Raw genomic sequence first — 14,814 nt, 5'->3', positions numbered from 1 at the left:
TCCTACAAAATAGTCAGTTTGATCACAAGGAATTTCTTCCGTAGAGTCGCACTCTTTATTTAATTCAGACTGATGATCACTATTTTGCAGTAATTGACAAAATAACAGGTGATCTTCTCAATAAAACATAAATTTTATTTTTAGTTTAGGGAGATAGATAATTTGAATAAAATTCTTTAGTGGCAAAATTTGATACAACTAATAGCTGGTAAAACTTCAGAATTCTCATTTTAAACAATTTCTTATGTTGCTGAGCAATGGTTACATCATACAAATATCGCATTGCCACTTCAATAATAAATATATATTTATTTGTTATACAGTCAAAAGTCGTTAATCCGGACTCGTCGGGACTTCGACGATTCCGGATTATAGATCATCAGTTTAAATCTGGTAAGATGGCATGCAGAAATTACAAAATTAAAAGTATGAAACCGTAATTTATGAAATAAAGAACAATTATGATCTAAAGGGTATCAAAATTTACAAAAAGAAAAAGCTTAATATTTATTTGTTTACTTTATTAAAAATTTCTTTCAATGTAAGTTGTTTAATTTGCTTCGTTTCATGTGATAAATACTTTCTCTTTAATTCTATTAAACAGACATAATTTCTTGTTTAGTTACAAAGTTCCGCTGTTCAAGTCCTATAATTTCTGTGTCGAGAATACCGACTAATTTGTCAATCGAAATTTTTTCGTTTTCAATAACCTCTGTGTCACTTTCTTCACTATCGGAAGCGAATTATAATGACGAGGAACTTGATTTAAATCATAGACGGAGTACATCGACATGAAATACTACATTTAGTAAGGAATTATAAGCCAAATAAAATAAAAACATCTGCCCAGAAGATAGGATAGTGCTGACAGATCAACTTCCAATTCATTGCCCGCCGCGGCGTCCCCCCCCCCCGCCGCAGAGCAGCGTGAAATTGATAAACAGATTTCAGATTTCGAAACATACTTTCGCTTTGTAGATCCTTTACATATTAGTAAATATATATCGGAAATTTTATTTGACATAATCGAAAGTTCAAGCTTACTTTTATAAAATTAATCTAACAGTCTGCAAAAAATAATAAGCCGGATCCAATTCGAAGATTAAGGAACAACGCAATCTGCAACATTAACTGAATTAGATAATTTTAGCTTAGCTTATACCGACCGTTATACATTAAACGCGCATGCGTGTACGTATTATACGCGTGCGTACACGCATATTTGCAGCCGCAAAGGTCTTACGCGCACGCGTAAACGCCTATGCGCATGCCTTAATGCGACGCATGCGCAGAAAGTTTGTAGCTTTGAGGTCTGGATTATAGATCATTCCGGATTATGGGTGCTCGAATTAACGACTTTTGACTGTATAACAAAATATTACAATATCTTCATTATCTGAATCTTGTAAGAAAGTCCACGTCTGAAAAGATGTTTGGAAACTTATAAGAAATGATGTTCTGCAAATTTACCTTAAAATGGATCTAATTCAATGCTATATACATTAGTGCAATTTAGAATATCCAAAGTTAGAATGGAAAAAGCAATATTCTCATTTCCATTTATGAAATAACCAATGCTGTTGACAAATTAATATGTACCCTAGGATAATTCCAGTTCCAGGATATTATTGAAATTATTTCTGCTTATAACAGATGTGGGAAAAACCCTGATGAAATTAAACATGACAACATCATTTTCTTCTGAATGATGCAGCCATAATGTATGAAAAAGGCAGATGAAACACTTCTCAAAATGCTGTATCAGAAATGAGTCTTAAATGCTTTGCATGAAAAGTTCATGAATTCTTGCCAGACGTTGACAAACCTAATTTTATTCTAAGAAGGATATTTTTAAATCTCTGTTATAGTGAGAGTCTTTGGAGAGACTGCAGCTGATATATTAGTTTTGACGAAGTGGGTAACATGGTCAAGTGAGACTGTTATTAAGCCAAGCAGTAATAACTTTAGGGGGCAAGACAGTGTGAAGGCCCAAGATAGTGAATACTGAAGATTCAAACTTGGGTCAAACTACCAGTATTCAGCAATTGTATTGCTCAACTGCTTGTGAACTTGAACAAAAGTATGAATATCTTGTTAGTGAAACCCAGGACGTAAGAAAATCAGGAAATTTATAAAGTTTTCAAGATTAAAACATGGTCGATTTTGTTATGAATTTCATGATTCTGACATGTTTTAAATACACTCCTGCTACACAGATAGAGGCGGAATGATCATTGTCCTGCTTACAACAGATACATCATGTCAATGTAGAATCTGAAGGAAAGTTTAGGTTATTCGAATACGGCAGAGAATACCGGCTACGGACCTGAAGAAAGATGCCATTTTGAACAACTTTCTAAGGGAAACTCACTTGTATTTGCATCACATATGAATAAAACTAGAAAAATCAACCATGCAGCCAGCCCTTTAACAATGATATGAAACCATATCAAACTACCAGTATTCAATATCAGTTGTAGGCAAAATCTGATGAAAATGCTTGCAATATCATGTAACCAGAAATTAACTATATGTTGCATAGCATGATTACTTTTGCAAGTTTCGAGGTAGAGAATACTACTTTTTTTGGGGGGGGTTTCTTTTTCTTTATATAGGTATTTGGCCATGGTATTCATTACATATATTCTCTGTCATTCATACAGAATACTAATATTTTTAGTAAAAAGGGTCTTTTTCATTAAGTGCTTTGCTTGTCGATATTCTCAAAATTATGTTTAATAATTAGTGCTACTGTACATTTAACAAATTAATGGATTCATTACTAAATAATACATTTAAAACATTCATTTTACACAAGCAATTTTTCAAAGTTGTTTTTTGAATTTACTTGCTGATAGCTTAAAATATTTTATTTTGAAACAACTGTCTTTTTCATTATAAATTTCACAATGCCAAGTATCTTCAATAATATTCAAATCCTTTAAAGTAGCATTGTAAATAAAACTAGAATAAACATTATGCATCTTGTTATCTTTCAAGATTCATTCAAACTTTGATTAATTACTCAAAGCAGTGGTTTACTAACTTTGTTGAACATTACTAACTTTGTTGTTTTTGGGAATACATAAAAGTATTTTGTCATCTCAGAGAACCAATAATATTTTTTTTTTATTCTAATCATCTATTGTATATAAACACCTAGCATCCTCTGAAAAATAATTTTTAACAATGCATTGAAAATATATCAAATTTTTAAGCATGAAAACTGATTTAATTCTTATTATTTTAGGTAAAAATAACAGTAATAAAAATAAAAACGTAATTATTTAAAACTTAAAACGTATATTATTGCGGCCCACGTTAATCCTAATATTTTAGAAGCCCAGTGGTTCTGCATGTTTAAAGACTTTTAAAAATTACGGAAGAACACAGACATACTATTCAAAAAAGTCGTGTTATTTTCACCACCTCACCCGGTAGTGACGCACCGGTAGCCAGCGGCAACACGGAGCCCCCGAACAGACGAGAAATAATCTCTCGAGAACCAGGTTGCTACCTCCGACAAACCAATTCGCCGGGTTACCATCTTTGAACTTTTATCGCCATTTTTGGCGATGTTTACATTTAACGGATCCTTTGCGGAAGTGCTTCCGGAGCAGCTCTTTAAGGATTATTCTACAATGCCGAACACTTGCTAAAGATTAATTTAAAATTGCACTGTAGCATTACATTACGCGGAGGTGGAGACTAAGCAGACTAAAATATTGTTGCCAGACTGTTCGGACATTAAATGATATTTATTAGTCAGGAAAATACAGAAATTTTAAAATATCCAAAAGTAAAAAAATATACTCCTGATGCTATGCTGTGTCCTGAGAAATGAAAATGCATATGAACGACAGCAGGCACCTTTGGGAAAAGTATCTCACTCCTTTGTCAGTGCCCGGATGAGGTTGTTCTTTTTTGTTAAAGGATATTTTCGATCAGCAAGTAGCTTACTCTTTTGAAGGGTTTAGTTTCGGGGATATTGTGCGGAGAACAGCCTTAACGCCAAAAAGGGGAGAAACAGCATATTATGGTAGACCACGTTATCCTTGTCATCTGATGACGTACTTCCTCTAGTAGGACAGCGTCTGTGATAATAAATAACAGTCTGTGATTAAATTGCTTCATGGACAAAGAATTATTCATACTGAAAGCCTTTGTTGAAACAACCACAAGATGAATTTATGCTTTTAGTGTTAACATAATTCGAAACGATCTTGTGGCTAATGATAATGTCAAGTGAAGAACTGCGAACACAAATTTGGTTCGATGGAATAATTAATTTCAAGATACTTTGTAATATTTCACTTAAATATTTAAGCACATTTATATCTTCGAGCAGCAGTGAGTCGTGAACGAATCATTAGGTTTGTCATTACTATGTTAGTCTACATTTTAAACCAACATTTATGCCCAGTGCTAACATAATTCAAAACAATCTTGCAGCTAATGATGTCAAGTGAAGGATTGTGAACACAAAATTGGTTCGATGGAATTATTCACTTCGAGATACTCTGTAATATTTCACTTAAATCAGGGTTTCCAGTCAAACAGGAGAATGAAATTTCCGGACTTGGCCAGGCTTTTTTCAAGAAAATTCCAGGCTATCCGCGTAGTGCACGTTGGCTGTGCTGAAGGCAAATTAATTATGTACCACGTGAAAACACAAAAAACTGCCAGTTACATATGACCTTTATATATAATCCCCAAACAGGAGTTGTTTCCTCCTCTGAACACTGAGATTAGAATCTCTCCATTCGAGATTTAAAATGTCTTTACTGCAGACATTTTGCAGCTAAAGGAAAAAAGAGATCTATTTAATGATGTTTTAAAATAAACTCAAATATTTTTTATTTATTTAGCAAAATACACAAGTAAAAAATATGTGCACTAAATTTCGTGATGGTATGTCATATATAGTGATTCCTATCATATTGTTACTTATATGTTTTACCACCAACCGTCGCATTCCATATCACAGATTATGTTCTTACTGCATTAATATAAATATTAACATGACATAGTGCACAATAAAAATTAAGCTTTATTTCGGAACTTCGTGCATACTCCCCGTCAGCCGGCCTGTTTCGCTCTGCTCGCTACTCCTAAGAAACTTCTCCTCTAGGGTTGCCACACTTATCGGAGGGCGCAAGACGTGCTCCTTATCGCCATCACCACACATATTACTGCTAGAATTAGTTTCACAATTATGGCAGAGAAAATTGCCAGAAATTTGAAAGTATTAAAAAAGTATTACTAACTAAGTCACATTAAATGGTACAAATAAAATTAATATAAAGTTAATTACTTAAGGATTAAAAACTGAATTACAAAAATCGATGGTATTTTGGTGAATATATATATATACATACAAGGGTTGGAACTTTAATAGTGGCAACACAGCTGAAAAAAACGCTACGCAACAAAACCAAAGAATATCGCGTATACCACACATGAACAACATACCTACCTTACCTCTCAGCAAAAAGACTCGTCCTGCCTACGTCACGCGCATGCGGAGTGACGCGAAGAACGAATCCTTGTATTAGCTCGCGGTCTAAAGTAAGTGTTGTCAGGATGTTTTCAAAACAAGAACAACAATGTTGGATAAAAATTGAATGTGTCAGAGATCGTACAGCACGACAGTGTCATCAAGGGCTTCAAGAGACTTGCGGGGAATCTGCATTGCCTTACAGAACCGTAGCAAGATGGGTGAAAGCATTCAATGAAGGATGCCGAAACGTGGCAGACATACTGCGGCCAGGTCATCCGAGTGTCAGCGATGCAGACGTGCAAGCTGTTGCCGCACTAATGGACAGTGATCGCACAATGCTGGGGACTATATTGAAGGACTGTAGGTGACATGAATCACTTCTGTATTCCTTGTAAATAAATAGTTGCCATTGTTAAAGTTCCAACCCTAGTATATATATATATATATATATAATAGTAAATGGTTAGCCTAGATGACTGATTATTAATACTATTTTTTATTTTACTGCAAAATGACAAATAAGGCATTTAAGAAAGAAGAAAAAGTTTTAAAAGATTTTGCTTTATATGAGAATGGGGGAAATTTACTTTCATTCAACATGCACTGCACACACGAATCTCTCAATTTTTGAGGTTACTGGAAACTTGCTCTGTCTTTCTAATGCTGTTATCACATTAGCTGTTTGTTGCTGGGACAAAACGTTTATAGCAACAGTTCTGAGAAACGGCCTTTGGCGAAATAGGGTTACCATCTTCACTTGGCAAACAGGCTAAAAGCCAAACAAGAATCAGTTATCGCTCAGATTGGCGAAAGTGACGTTTCCTTTCAAGTGACATTCGCTTCTTCGTGTTCTTTGTATCGCTCACACGCTTTTCATTTTAAACTTTATTGTTAGTAATGGAAGATAATAGAAAGGTGAAAATTTTTTAAAACTGGCTCGTATACCAGTTACAAATAGGGCAAACCAAGGAAACGTCATGTAGCCAGCCCGTTCGCGGCATTCTAACCTGAGACAGAACTACCAGTGTTCAACGACGCTTCGGCCACTAGTAGGCCTGTGCACTTAATTGGAAAGTGCAATTCATTATGTAAACAGACATGAAGGTGATAATCAGTTGTGCGCTGTTTTAAGTAATCAAATGTTATAAATGCACAGCTGTTACATTTCTTATTATTTATTAGCCATGTTTTTATTACGTAGATCATACGTATGATATAATTATGAATTAACCCAATAACAAAATGTGTACATCTTTAGTACTCAAATACTCATCAATTATTTTTCAACTGATTATTACATACCCATAATAATTTGCAAAGAACTGATAACTATAGTTGTTGCCAATTACATAATCGTTATCTGAATTAAAAGTAATTTCAAATACACTTCTTGGCAATGTTCATTTTTGTATTCATACATACATATATATATACACATCTAATAAGTCATATATTTATATACAGATAGAGAGATGCGATGTTTTAGAAGTTGTTAATATATATTTATTAGTATTAATGTTATGAATAAGATTTATATTAATGAATGTATATACAAATGTTTTTCCTCATGCATAATAATAAATCCATAAATTTTCAATGTTTCAATATGTAGCATTTACAATAAAAGTATAGTTTCTAATGTATTTATAATTCAAAAAGTATTTCATTAATAACATGAAAATAATAGACAAATGAGTATTCTCATTATTACATAAGCTATGCTTTTCTTTTTTATGCATCTTTTATGCTGTTTAAAATGTGTCACTGATTATGCAGTTAACAATTTAAAAGATAAGTAATTAGGAGAAAAGCCGCACATATACAAACGAATTTTAAAAAATTATTCAACTTAAATTTAAGAAATAAAATTCTATTATATAACAGTGTTATAATACACGATGAGCACGAAATACGACAAATTTGGCGAACTTTTGGCTACGAACAATTTGTAAACAAATCCGAAATGCAAGAACGTCGTAAAATACTGTCAACTCTGAAATTTCCACGATTATATATTTAATGAATATATACACATTTAAAAAATGACTCAGGCAGTTGTATTACAACAAAACAGCAATAATTAAATCGGCCTCTATTTCCACCGTCCATCACTTCACAGTGAGAGCCATCACCATATTGAAAGTTACCCGTGATCCTTCAGAAGCTGACCTTTCGTCTGATTGGTTGAATGTTCGAGGAACACGTCTCCAGCCGGAACATTTTGGGAAAAGTTTTAAAATGTTGCTCGTAGCCGGGACACGTTCCTCCTAGCTAGACGAAACATTTCTCGGAAGCCTGCCGCTTAAAGCCGTGCTACTAGAATCTCGTTTCTCGGAATTGTCGCGGGTAAGCGCGCGCATCTATAGATGTGATAACAGCCTAAACGACAATCTGGTTTACTTTGCGAAAACTGACTCCACATGAGCTGTCCAAATGACGCTCACGTGATACATGATTCCCCAAGAAAGAGTTCTCTTCCAACGTTGGCGCGAAAATCGCTTTTTTGGGGACCACAGTATGAAATTTCCCGACTTTTTCCAGATTTTAACTAAAATATTTAAATTCCCTGACTTTTTTGGGTCACTTTTCGGATTCCTTGACTTTTCTCGGTTTTCCGGGTAGCGTGGCAACCCTGTTAAATATTTAAGCACATTTATATCTTTGAGCAGCAGTGAGTCCTGAATGAATCACTAGGTTTGCCATTACTATGTTAGTCTACATTTTACACCAACAGTTATGCCCAGTAGCAGCTGTCACCCAAATGCCAAATGCATTTTACTGATCCCTTTCATTTAAGATATGCTGTATCATTGACTGTTTTACTTGATGCGACATGACTTATCCCATCACCAAGTAAAACAAAAAAGATGGAAGGGTATCTGATAGTAGAAAATACTGCAAAAAATTCTGAAGAAAAGGCTGCAAGATTTGGATGAAATATTTTCAAGAATCTCATTTAAAATGTCGCAAGTTATTACCACGCTTGCAATGAAAACCACATCTGTGCTTACAATACTTTAATAAAATGCATTAAAATACTTTGTGCACTATTTTATTAATAAAACTATTATGTAGAGTGTAATAGCCAATAATTCTTTTAATATTTATATTAAACCATTCATTACATAAAACAATTAAATTCTGTACTGTCAGTTGCTGCTAACTGATACAACTTGAATGTCTACTGTTATTCACTGATAATAGTATACAATGTTTCAAATGAATGCGAAAAATGCATGGCATATAACAGAACTAGTAAGAGGTAATAATTTTTAAAGATGCGGAAAAAACTACAAAACTGTGAACAACCTTCTGTAGATATAAAAAATCCACTTTAAGGGGGTGAAAAAAGTCATAATTAAAAATAAGATGTATTGTGCTACAAAATGTGATTATTTTGTATTTAGATCTAAAACTATTCGAAAAGAATATGCTGTTGCACTATCAAATAACATTACCAAGGGGAGAAAATCCATTAATAACTATGGTACAAATTTGATTACTCACACAATTAAAATACATGCATTCAAGTAATGTTTGTATTTTTATTATACTGTACCTGAAATAACAAAGAATTGTCCTGTTGTGGATTTAATTTTTTTATATATACCTTCTGGCTAATGCAATAGATGAAAGAGACAACACATTTTTCTTTGAACTTAGTTGAAAATTCCTGTAAACTTGTCATGGCTTTGGATTTATTTTAAATATTATATGCCTGCTGCAAATAATAATAAGCAAGAAGCAAGTTATAATTATTAATATTATGTTATAGATCATATTGCAGAGCTATAATATTTTTTTTCAATTCTAATTTTTGTATTTATCTGTATTATAATACAATGTACTATGCCAAAAATGGATTTTTATTATTAAATACGAGCATCTGCCTGTGGCAATGCAAGAATTTCTATTACTCTCCATCAAGATTTTCCAGAGACTGACAGATAGTCAAAGTTCCACTGTATCTTGTTTTTTCAACACGAGAGCTGAATTAAAAACTAAAATTTCAAAATCTAATTTAAAAATTATAAAATAAAACAGAAAACAACAAAAACAAACATAAAATATGGAATCTTTCAGATTTTATGTTATGCCCAAAGACTTTCAAAGTCATTCAAAGTAAAATACTGTTACACACTGTAACATCTTTGTGTTGCTATACTACCAACATAATAGCAATAAGAAATGTAAAGAAACCTCAAGCGTAAAATATCTATGCTTGAAGATGCACATGATGCTAATGGAATGCTTTGTAATCGTTGAGTTTCTTAATCAAAAATTCGTTAAAGTTTTACAAAATATAAAATAAATGATACAACAAATTCCAGATTCCAAATTTGGGCTTCCAGTACCCAAATTCAAGTGGAGGACTATGTTATTCAAAATTTGATGTCTCTAGGTACCGTTGTTTTTTCACAATGCAAGAAACACACACATGCAGATTTTTCATTACTTAATTTCTTTAAATATAATGCAATGCTCTAATATTTGTTGGCAACAATTTGAAAAGTGATTCAGAGTTTTATAGTGAACCAATGCAAAATGCCAAAACACAATTTAATAGTCCAGAATGCCCTTTGGGTTAATAATATTTATTTTTTGCATTTCGTAAATTAACAAAAGCATTAAAACTCTGTAAATATCATGTTTCTGTCCAGAAAATATTAAGATACATTGCCCACCATATCAATTATCCTTTTTTTCTTTTTATCATTCCGGATATAAAATTAACAGAGTGCATGTTAGAAAAAAATAAAAATGTTTACACTGGGAAGGGGGTTATGCTTGAAAATGAACAGCCCATGATAGATGTATATTTAGATGCATAATAATGTTTTTTTCTTTTTTCAAAAGTAAGAACCAAGTAAAGGAACAAATATTACAGAGAAAGGATGTAAAACATAAAATTCTCTATCCGAAAACTAAAAGTGCAATAACCTCAAAGAACTGAAACAATATGAAGACTACAGCAAAGCTGGTAATCCTGATAATGGGTTAATTCCAAAAGAAAAGAATGAAAGGAAACAGGAAAAAGATCTAAGGAGAAGATTAAATGCAAAGAAGAGCATTTTACAAACTCTTTGGGGGGGGGGAGGAAACATGAATGCTAGAATGATGATGAACAAGCAGAATTCACCACCTGAAGTGTAAGAAGTAAAAAAAAAAAAAAAAAAAAGCAGTTATACTAAAGACTAACTACAGACAAAAATTAATAAGAAAAGCAGTAAACACGTAGCAGTAGAATGTTTTTTTTAATACAGTTATTGATTTGCCACCAGTGAAGATAATTATAGATTATTAAATGTATGTTAGCAGATACAGTAACAATACTTCCAGAGAAATTTCAGCGTCTAATGAAACCCATTTCTCTCATAATGATTTGATTAAAGCAGATGCAGTGTCAAAGGAGGGACTACTATTGAATAAAAGTCTTTATATTTTGATTTTTGATTGCAGTGAGTAACAGAAATATGAAAGAATAATTCACAAATAAAAGGGCTTAACAATTTATTTGAAAACAAACAATATACAATGCAATATTTTATACAGTATATGAAAAAGTCTAAAATATTATCTGTATAACTATTTCTAAGCTATGATAACCCACCAATAATAGTCGAAGCTATTCAATACATAAGCTGTATGACTAAAATATGCAACTTTGTAACAGGAATTTTAGAATAGAATATATTATTATTAATGCATTATAATTAATTGCAGTATTATTTAAAAGTACACTGCATAGCACAAAAAGTAAGTCGTTTTCACAAAAATCAAGAATGTTAAAGTTATTAATAAACAAACTAATTTACAGTTATTATAGATTAGACAATAGTATGATCTTTTCAACATAACTGGTGGCATTTAAAAAATTAATAAACATGTTTGGGAAGAATGATTTTAGCTTAAATATGACATTCAAGTATTTACAACAAAAAGGTGCTGATTAAAACTTTTATTGTAAAATGAATACCATGCACCACACAAATTATTAAGAATTAAGATAAATTGAAAATTTGCACTGTTGTTGGTGTTTTTTTCTCTTTCAAACAACTTGATAAATATTAAAACCAGTAACAATTAAAAATATTTTAACTTTTTGTTTCAAAAACTTTTCATAAAATAAATAAATAAAAGGAATAAAAGTTAAATGTCATGTAGTATTTTTGGTATAATTTTTACACAAAATTATGCAGAGTGAGCAATTATTCAGAAATCTATCGAATGTCAAATAGTTTTAAAATGTAATAATACATGAAATGCAATATACTGCAATTTATATACACTGTTAGTTACACAAAGAATGACAAATAACTTCAGTTCCCCTGAAGGGTTAAAGAGTATACATGATAAGTTTCACAACAGAAATATAACATCTGACATCTTAGTTAAGTTTTATTTTTGTGAACTGTTAATTACTTTTACAATTTACTTCTTGAGAGCTGCATAATTCACAAAACTGTAATATGCATTTAGGTATTGGGTTTAGGAATCAGTTGCCTGCTAACTGAGAAAGTTTTTGCAAAAAAATATTTTTACCAGAACAATAAAAAAATTTAGCTTCTATACATTTATAACATTATGTATAAAATCCCTATACTTAATTCATAAGTTTTATAATTTATTACTATTTCAAGATATTAATTTCAATGCATCACATATATGAATAATCTCAGAAAATATTTTCAAATAATATATATTTCCAATATTTGGCAGTTACATTATGTAATTTTTTATTTTCAAATTACATAATATTTTTAGGAACAAATTTACTACTTGGTATTTAAATTATGACAAGATGTATAAATTCTGAGTAAACAAGGACAATCAAGCATCTGTTACTAATCTAAATTTTTAGTAGGTGAACATAAATGACATTATGACAACAACAATAATAATACTTAAAAAAGGATGAATTTAGAAGAGAAGAAAGTTAATATGCACCGAATTACTAAATCTTCTTTAAAAAACTAACATCAAATGAATTTATGATTTTTTTCTTAAAAATATAAAATATATTTTTAATTTCCCAATTTGCCTCCTAAGAATACACAAAAGAACAAACATTATCTTGCTAATTACAATAAAGTTTCAAAGAATGCAGAATTTTATTGTTTTTGTAAATTATGTATTTATTAAAATAAATTTTTCATATTAATTATATAGATTTGAAATCAACAACAAAACACAGTTTTAACATACATATACTTTTCTCATATATACTTATTAAAAAATTTAATCATTATTATTAGAATACTTAACATTAGCAAACAAAATTTAATCAACAAAAAATGGTATGGATAAATAATCAGTTTTTAAAACACTACTGAAAATACAAAAAACAATTACTTTATTTGTATAAACAGGGGAAAATGTTTAAAATTTTTTTAATCCCTCCCACCCCCACAGAAAATTTAGGGGAAAAAATAGAAGAAACACTGTTATTGTCCCCCCAAAACTCTATTGACAGATACTCCACTTTAATAATCCTATAAAACCTATTAACACAGAATTACTGAATCCCAATCTCCAGTCCCTAGAAATAGAAGCCCAATGTATTTTCATTCAGCAGATATTTTCTCTTAACAGACAAAATCCTTGATCCTGTCAATGTCTGTTAACAGGAGGTTAAACAAAATGTGTGTTTAATTTCACCTGTTTGCTAGAAAGTTTTAAATGGGCCCTAAATTGAAAACCACTGAGTAGTTCAAAATATTAGAGTTAACTTTAAAACCATATACAAAAAACAATGTTAAAAGCATGTAATTACTAAACTTCTCTCACCAGTAATACATACAATGTTATACAGATATACAAATAAATGTTTGTGAAAATTAAAGAATTGCTTTCATTGAGTTACTTGACTTTCATGCACTACTGAAAATTACAGAAAAAATAATTTTTATAAATATATATATAAAATAAGTAAATGTAAGCAGAAAAACTTTTGAAAAGTTCCTTCCTAGTTTTAAAACTTTAAAAAGACTTTTTTTTCCCCCTGCTACAACTTAAAAGATTTTAATTCATTTATTTAATTTTGCATATATTTGCCAGTAAGAGAAATAAACCAAATGGTTAACAAAAATCTAGTATAAATAGTGATACTGATTATAGTTTCAGAGAACCAGAGATACAAAATTTTTACAAAGTATTGACTGTATACCAAAAACAACATTTTTTAATACTGAATTTTGAACTTCTGTATAATGTAATTAACATGCAAAATGTCTCCCCCGCTTGTTTACAAGCTTTACTTCATGACTCAAAATACAAACTAAAATATTTTGATTATTATCAGTTTCATTTTCATAAATAATTCAGGTACTTTATACAGTTTGAATAGCTCCTTTCACTTTACTGGTCTCAGAGCTGGAGCTCTGAGATTTAACTTTTGCTTCCTTTTCTGACTGTACAGGTTCAGAATTAAGTTCACTATTTACAGAATTATTTGAAGTTGATGGTTTTGGAGTACTTGAGAAATCTGGATGGAATTTTTCATCTGACTGATCAACAGCACAGCATGGCTTCACACATGCTTCAGTTGGACTTTGTACTGAGTCTGATGGCACGGATGTATCAGGTTGCAAAATTAATGGAACAGGCTTTGGAACTGAATCATTATTTCCTTGAGATTCAGCTGATTTATTTATTATCTCAGAAGCTTCAAGAGATGCTGAAAATCCTGCAAACAACTCATCATTTGATACAGAAGCACGATCTCGAGGCTTGGGAGCAAGAGGCTTTTCGCTCAGGCTTGTTGTTGAATTAGAAGTTTGACTAAAACCACATTGTTGATGAATATGGCAGAGACCAGGTGGTGCACTGATTCTTGCCTAAATAATCAATCAAATATTACCTTCAAGGTATTATTATCCACTACTATACTGAAACAAAGAAAATTTTATGAGATTTTATATGTTCTCCGGAAAAGTCTGTTTGCTATATTAGAATTACTGCACCTATTTTGCTGTCTGATATTAATGTCAATTGATAATGCACATGTAATCTGAATACAATCATTACCTTTACAATTATACAATTGTGATACTTACATTATCTCTGACATGCAAAGATATTCATACAGATTAAAGTGCAAAAAGATGGATGATTTGGTTATTTATCAAAAAGCATATGAGAGCCATCTCCATATCAGAAGATGCCTTCAGGGAGGATCTTCTAGAGAAACTAACTCGTATTCATATTAAATATGAGGCTAACCATGAAACCTTAAGCAGCTAGCCATTTATTAGGAATTGGACCTGAGATTAACTATCAGTGTTCAAAGATCTAATTCGGCCACTTGTGAGTCA

The 14,814-nt window shown here is 31.4% G+C and overlaps 1 protein-coding gene across 5 annotated transcripts in view; it reads right to left on the bottom strand.

Moving 5' to 3' along the window:
- Positions 1-10,994: 10,994 nt before the first annotated feature.
- Positions 10,995-14,814, bottom strand: part of ema (C-type lectin domain containing ema) — a 119,233-nt gene continuing 115,413 nt past the window's right edge. For all 5 annotated transcript variants that reach the window (XM_085817082.1, XM_085817083.1, XM_085817084.1 and 2 more), the window contains one exon: positions 10,995-14,337. In XM_085817082.1, coding sequence (XP_085673208.1) covers positions 13,831-14,337 — 507 coding nt within the window. In that variant the 3' untranslated portion in view covers positions 10,995-13,830. The remainder of the gene's footprint in view (positions 14,338-14,814) is intronic.

This window comes from Stegodyphus dumicola, chromosome 5, assembly GCF_044657685.1.
Source record: "Stegodyphus dumicola isolate Sdum_Otavi_A_Nest chromosome 5, ASM4465768v1".
In the NCBI taxonomy this organism is placed as follows: Eukaryota; Metazoa; Arthropoda; class Arachnida; order Araneae; family Eresidae; genus Stegodyphus; species Stegodyphus dumicola.
This window is presented reverse-complemented; position numbering and strand designations above follow the sequence as displayed.